This window comes from Triticum aestivum, chromosome 6D (assembly GCF_018294505.1).
Source record: "Triticum aestivum cultivar Chinese Spring chromosome 6D, IWGSC CS RefSeq v2.1, whole genome shotgun sequence".
In the NCBI taxonomy this organism is placed as follows: Eukaryota; Viridiplantae; Streptophyta; class Magnoliopsida; order Poales; family Poaceae; genus Triticum; species Triticum aestivum.
Window position 1 is genome coordinate 14855639 of NC_057811.1, and position 7488 is coordinate 14863126.

Genomic DNA, 7488 nt, shown 5'->3' on the forward strand with positions numbered 1-7488 from the left:
TGTTCAATCTGCGCGACCTCGACAAATCTATGCTGAGTTGCTACGTTCTGTAAGTGATTTATTTCTACCTCATCTCGTTCTTCATTGCCTGCACTATATATATATATATATATATATATATATATATATATATATATATATATATATATATTGTCCTAACTATATTGTTGCGTACGCTATTATGCAGATTGAAGATTTGGGAATGCAAAATAAGAAACATCCATGATGTTGGGTTCATTGACCCACATATCGTTAATGGACATGTGTTACAAAATCACCCCGAAGACGTGGAGAAAGACTTGTACAAGTTTCTTAGAAAGCATCAACTCAAAAGTCGTATTCTATTTCCTTACCATTTTGGGTGAGTGTTTCTCTCTTGTGCCCATTCTCTTTTGTTTACTCCATGCATGGTATGTCTAATCGATGAGTTATGCATGACTGTGCATGTAACGTGTCCGCAGGTTCCACTGGATTCTGCTAAATATTGAAATTCACACCTTCAGAGTTCTAATCATGGACTCTATGGATTCGGATTCAAAGCGTTGGGCCGACATGAGAAAAATGCTGCAAAAGTAATTATTTTCAATCATTTGAGCTCTATAGATCGGTCTCTTTCGTTCATTTCCTAATATCAAGTAACTAATAACTCCCTTGTTCATTTAATTTTCTTTGCCCTGTAGGGTTTGGAGACGGTTCTCAGAAGAAATTGTCGGTGAATTCAAACATGAGCTAGATTTTAGAAGGTTAGTTAATGTGGATAAGCAGCCACCGGGGACCAATCTATGTGGATACTATGTTTGTGAGAACATCCGGAGACACACCTCTGAGCGGAAGGCATCGGATACCGTGCGGAAGGCGACGGATAACTTGCGGAGGAGGCTTAGTCCAGAAGCTCGCTTCCGACCAATTCAAGATGAATTAGCCGGGATTAAATATGCGCGACGGATAACTTGCGGAGGAGGCTTAGTCCAGAAGCTCGCTTCCGACCAATTCAAGATGAAAACTCCAAATTAGTACTAATTTTGTGACAAAAACTACCCGGTTGGTTGATGACCGTTTATGATTTTAAAACTATTTATGACATGCGGGACCTGCGTGTCAGAGTTGACGTGGGGTAAGTCAACTCCGTTTATTTTGACCGCTACGTTGACCGTTATTACAGGTGGGGCCCATACATCATTCTTCTGCCTCCTGTCTCCCTCTCTCTGGCATTTTAACAAATACCTCATTTGCATCATCCGGTGAGAGGAGCTCGTTGTCGCACCTCATATTGCCCTCACCCCTCCAGGCTTCCTCGCTGCCGCGGCCCCTGGACAGGCAGGTGTAGGTGCCCCTCACCCTGGCCGTCACGCTCGCCTTCCTCTCCCTCTGCTCGCTACTCCTGGTCAGCCTCCGCCCCTGCTCTACATCGACCATCTCCGCCACGACTCGGACGAGATGCGCGCCGGCTACACCGCGCAGCTCAACCACTCATTTCGCGTCCTCACCTGCTTCCTCCTGCCCTGCTCCCTCACCGCCGCCGCCTACAAGGTCTACTAGTACTGGGCCGCCGCACCCTTCCTCTAGCCCTGGTGGAAGACGGCCGCCTGCACGCTCGAGGCCGCCTCATGGGTCTACCGACTCGAGGAAGCCAGCGTGCATGGCGTCGCCGTTGTCGACGTTGAGCGCGATGACCCGCATGCACGCCTCGCCCTCCGACAACGAGCGCAGGGTCGATCGCCTCCGTTGTTGACCAGGAGGCGGGCACGACGCCATTCTCGGCTTCTCGTGGCAGCAGGGGCCGCCGGGGAGCAGCAGGGGTGGGGGCGGCGGGGCAAGCTGCTGCCCATGGCCGTACTAGCCTCTGCTGCTGCTCGTCGCCTGTGGCCGCGGCTGCGGCCAGTGGCCACGCACTGCTGCTCGTCCCCATGTGTGCACATGAAGTGTTTGTTGAAATGCCACATAAAGAGAAAGAAGGAGGAAGAAGTTGATGCTTACGTGTGGGCCCGTCAGTCAACTTGACTGTAAAAAACTAAACGGAGTTGACTTTGTCGCCACGTCAGCTCTGACACGCGGGTCCCGCATGTCATAAACAGGTTTAAAATCATAAAAACGGTCATCAACTCAACTTGGTAGTTTTTTGTCACAAAATTAGTACTAATCTGGAGTTTTCCGTCACTTTTCAAAATGTGGTAGTTCTGTGGGACGATGACGTGAAATGTGGTAGTTTTTTGTCGATACTCCTTTTTATTGGTTCATCTATTTTCCGTGGTTCAATTTTTTGTTTTGGTTAGCTTTTGCATGCCATTCGTAACGCCTGTATTGAGTCTTGGCTGTGGTGATATGTTGTTCATTCGATTTTGCAGGGCCTGGTGACGAAGGTAGGTGTCGATGATAGAGCATGGCAATGATGGGCGAGAGAAATACTTATTAAATTATCATGTCAATTTAAATCCCCAAATTGGTAGAATTGCTCAAGCATAAGCGTACAATTCACGTTTCAGTTACAATTGATGCTTATTTGCCATGTTCTTAACTTTCTAACAACTGAGGCAGAGTATGTTTTGTAGAAATGATCCATCGTAACCAAATGTCCCACCACCTAATCTTGTACTGAGAAGCTACAATACGAAACCCTAGCTTTAATATCTGTACTTTGTGCACTTAATATCCATTGCTATATTTCTCAGCATATATATTAGAAGTTGACTCTATTTTGTTTCTGTGTCAATAGACTTCTTCAGTTATTCCCTTTCTGCAATACGAAATGGTTTTTTTTTTGTTCATTTACAAGATACAAGAAAAATCATTTACAACGTGGAAATGCGTTCAGTAAATCTGAAATAATCATTTTACACCATAGTATTAGCTATTCATATCTTCTATTATCTCTTTCTACTTTTAGTTTGTTTAGTGCTCAGTGGTTTCTTGCCCGCTGTATACTGTAGGGGAGTGATAATTCCAGTACATTATTCATGCTAATTAGGCATGAACTATGCGTACATGCAATACAGATTGTTTTGCTTATTAAGGCCGCTATGCAAAATAAATCTTGGCTTCCTTTCTGTTATTCCCAGTGCATCATTCAAAACAAAGCAAAATCCATTTGATTAGAAGGAATGGTTTGAAGCTGCAGCAGCATCCCCTCGTCTTGATCGGCCCCGGCGCTCCCCCTTCACCATTCGCGTCACTTGTGGTCAATTGGGATGGTGGCATGTCCAACTAATGGCATGGCCATGGATTGGTAATCCGCGTCGGCGCCTGATCTTATTGCGCTGCCAAAGGTGCTCTCCACTCAAGGTTAGTTAACTAATCATCTTTTCTATTCAGAGTGAAGGTGTGCTATAGTTATAATGAATCGCCGTTTGGCTGTACATTTTATTTTGAGATACCTGGTATTTTAATAATGTAAAGTCCTCATAACTGTCAAAGATTTCTTAATTTGAACTTGTGGCATGATGTTTTTTATTAACAACCAGCACATATGTGTGCTTTATTTATTAGGTGGATATCCCAATTAACTGAAGAAACGTGTCATCTTTTGGTAGGCTGTGAACAATGTCATTATTCATATTGGTCAGTACTTATTGCGAAGGTATGTATTTCAACCTCTCAACCAAAAATAGGTTGTGCTGGCATAAAAAATAGGTTGCTTAACTGATGGTCAGCTATGTTACAGGATCCAGCTGAGCAATTCCACAGTGATAACTTAATAGTCGGACAACTTAATGTGTCATTGTGCAACCAAAAGGACTCCGTCGATCTTTGTGTCGACGTCGAAGACCTCTAGGTACTGCTCTCTTTTGTGTACAATACTGTGTCACGCAAAGAGAATCACATATGGTTGGAATTGTTTGATAAAGCTACATATTAATTAATCTCCGTATGCTCTACATTTTTTTCCATTTTATTGGATAAGTGGATGGTCCATGTGCCATAAAAGTAAATTTCCGGCAATAAGATATAACATTGAAAATGGACGGGCGCTGCAACACGCGCCATCAACGATCTAGTTACTATACAAAATGAAGCCTCGGAGAAGATTTTTCAGGTGAGAGTTTCTTCGAGATACATGAGAGATTGGGTAACGGGAGAGAGATATGTCAGCTTTTTTCCCGTTGGAGAGATAAACGGGACATGAGAGATTGAGTGGTTTTTTTTATGGAGAGGTTGAGAGAATTGGGTCATGGGAAAGATACCTGATTTTTTTCCAATGAGTCAATCTAAACTGTAATAATTCAGTCCCACCAGATTAACATCTCTTAAAATCTAATTATTATGTGAATTTGTAGGGAGTCATGAATTAGTAGGAGTATAGATATATATAGATATACATAGATATAGATAGATGTGACTAATCCCTACAACAGAGAATTACCAATCTGTCCTTGAGACAAATCCCGACTTGGCCTACATTGACCCTTTGATCAGCTAAATACTACACATCATATTAGGTAGTATGATGTACCCTAAAAAATCTCTATCCTATCGAACAAACCCTACATTAATAATCCTTCCCTGTATGAACTTCTGATCGACGTTCGATCGACTCATTTGTTCCGCATGATAGACATACTAAGACGTTCGTTCAAATACCGAAAGAAAGGAAGAGTATATGGGGGAAACACACTACACTTCGGAACCTGGTTGTATATACACCCTGTATGGGATTTTTTAAAATTAAAAGAAAGGTTAAAATAGTTTAGTACATTTTTTTACAATAAAATGGACTTTCTTTTGCACTATTATATAAGTTTTCATGAAAAAAACCAGCGTCGAGTTCAGGGCAAAAAAGAAAAAAATTATTTGCGATTATATGTCACTATTCACACTATTTTAGCCAAAAAATTTGTCATTTTAATAGAAGTCAAAGCGGGATTTCAATTTTTGGAATTTTTCACAAGTAAAATGAAAGGTCAATTTTATTTAAATATATTGTTAGAACTTTTTGACTTTTTGTTGAATTACTATTTTTTTAATATAGGGTGTAGATACAACCAGGAACCAAAGGTCTGTGTCCGACTATACGGCCGCTATAACAAGATGAATCAAACGCATTTAGTAATATTTGTAGGCCGGCCATCGAAGCAAATGAAATGGCCATTAACAAAATTGGCGTGCGTAAAAGCCGAGCACATTGGATCCAATCCATCGGCACATCCAGACATGAGTACTTATTATGGGCAAGACATGCCTGCATGGACGAAATAAATAAGACCAACAGAAATAATATCTTCTTCGCTTTATCTTCCAGCTGCTTCACATGATAGAACCCAGAAGAGTAGTGATCCACGGCGATGCCTCTACTCCTTGGAAGGTAAGAGCACGCTCCCAAGAGCATCGCGAGTGACCAGTGCAACTCTCACTAATTTCAGGACCTGGTGAGAGTGCAAACGAACATCAGTCAGTGAAAACTTAGAAACAAAAAACGATATAAACAGCGAGCTAGCCCTCCAGCTTAGTAAACAGCCCAGGGGTACCTGGGTTTTGTTGAGTGCTATTTCTTTCTCCACAAGCTTCTCCTTGGGAATCCTGGCTTCACGCAAGATTTGTAGAGTGTTTGTCAAGGAGAAATGAATGACACGCAGATCGTTGGTCACAAGGAAGTTTCTTGGGCCTCCTTTGATATATGCTCTTGGGTATTCTGACTTTGGGTTAATCTCGTTGATAGTTCCGTATGTTGGCTTACGTGCGAGGTGCGGCTGCAATATGCAGTTGCATGGTTTTTCAGTAGTGGCTGTGATACGAAGGCACCTCAAGCAGCCGAAAGCCAGGCTTCTTGGTGGTAGCTCATCTGCTTGCAGTATGTTTTTGCTGCAACCGAAGAAGGGTGCCAACTGAGGGCTAACGAGCATGTGTCGGCACTCATGTTTCACGCAACCCCTTGCGCTCCCATCGACACTCGCATACAGAGTACTAATACACCCATTAGGAGGCATTTGACCAAAAGTCTTGGTGACAGAACCCAGTGGAAAGCAAAGGAGGCCAAAGATCATATCAACAAAGTCTTCTCCAACTTCGGCATACAGCACGCAGGATTCATCCTTTGTATGCACCAGTTTAATCTTGATTGCAGTGAACATAGACGGTGTCTCATTAGCTTGTTTCTTACCGAGCTGCTTATCTATATTTACAGCACCTGGTGAGGCCGCAGAAACTTCAAAACATAGCCAAGTCAAAGCTTGCTTGGACATCAGTGCTCTCTTAAGCAGGCTCGTGATCTGAATGGAAGATGAGGATGGTGTTCAGAAACTCATAAACGTATGATTAGAAGAAAACAGGAATGCAATAGAACAAAAAACATAGCCAGAGAAAAACCTTGTTGGCATTGAGATGAAGAATTGTCTCCTCAATCTTGGCTTGCTCTTGGAGCCCAAACCTATCGAACAGGGAAAACACAAGACTTGTAGAGGCTGGACTCACTTGGAGATCATCCGTGACAATGTACTTCAGTCCACCTTTCACGAATAACCCGTCACCATTGCCTTCAACAGTTACAAGAACGTCCTGTGGACATTCCCAGAAGCTTTGGCATGACCAGTTGCCACAACTGCAACAACCACCAGCGACTGGGCTGAAGTTCATACAGTTTTTGCTTGTGCTTACGTAAAATACTCTTCTATTGGCATCGTCGACTTTGACTTTAAGTCGATCGCAATGAAACGCGGCAGCATTAACAGGACTAAGAAGCATTGTTTTGCAAACCGTGGTCTGGAAGTGCTCTGCCCCCAGAGCATCCACGCTCTTGTAAAGCTCATCAAGGCATCCCATCTGCGATTGCTTCTTGAAGAGACGAGCGATGGCGCCGAGAGGCAGAGTAAGGAAACTGAAGAGGATGTCAACGAAATCCTTGTCAGATTCTGCAAAGAGAACCCTCTTCTTCTCCTTGTCGATGAACAGCTTAACAGAAACAGTTTGTCCGCCATTGCTCAACATGGCACCTAGCTTGGAGTTGTGCAGCCTCTACCACAAATTGGTGAGGAAGATATATCGCTTAAGAGGACGCTTAGGTAGTCCTTAAATATCCACTGTGTGGCCTGTTGGTCTGGGTACAATTTATTCCTGATCAACGTGGAATGTGAAGCGTGCTAGAAGCTCCGCACGAAGAGTCTCCTACGTTTCCCAGCGGAAAGTTATTTCTCATCAAAAACTGCATGCCCACGACCATGAGTTGACAATTAGTTTTTACTTTGAGGGAGCAGTAACAGTTCACGAGTGGAAGCTATATTGTGGAAAATAAAGTTAGAAAACACCCTGTGTGTTGCAGAAGGAATTTTTAATAAACAAATTGACAAATTAAAGTCTGTAATATATCATACCCATAACACTAAATTGGCGAGAATGAAATAAACAAATGATGAACAATGTGGTTATAGAAAAATGAGTACGTATCAGCACCTACTAATAAAGAAAGGTCCGTTTCTGCGAATTTTTGGTCCATCCACCTTGTAGTAATATTTTCGTCAGGAGTGAGAAACCGCTTAAATCCTATGTAAAAAAACATGATTT

The 7488-nt window shown here is 42.7% G+C and overlaps 1 protein-coding gene across 1 annotated transcript; it reads right to left on the bottom strand.

Annotated features, from left to right (window-relative positions):
- Window positions 1–5282: 5282 nt before the first annotated feature.
- LOC123142323 (uncharacterized) lies at window positions 5283–6915 on the bottom strand. The gene is made up of 3 exons (XM_044561291.1): window positions 6298–6915; window positions 5460–6200; window positions 5283–5357 (listed from the first exon to the last, which is right to left on the bottom strand). The coding sequence occupies exons 1-3, from the start codon at window positions 6913–6915 to the stop codon at window positions 5283–5285; spliced, it is 1434 nt and encodes a 477-aa protein (XP_044417226.1).
- Window positions 6916–7488: the final 573 nt, after the last annotated feature.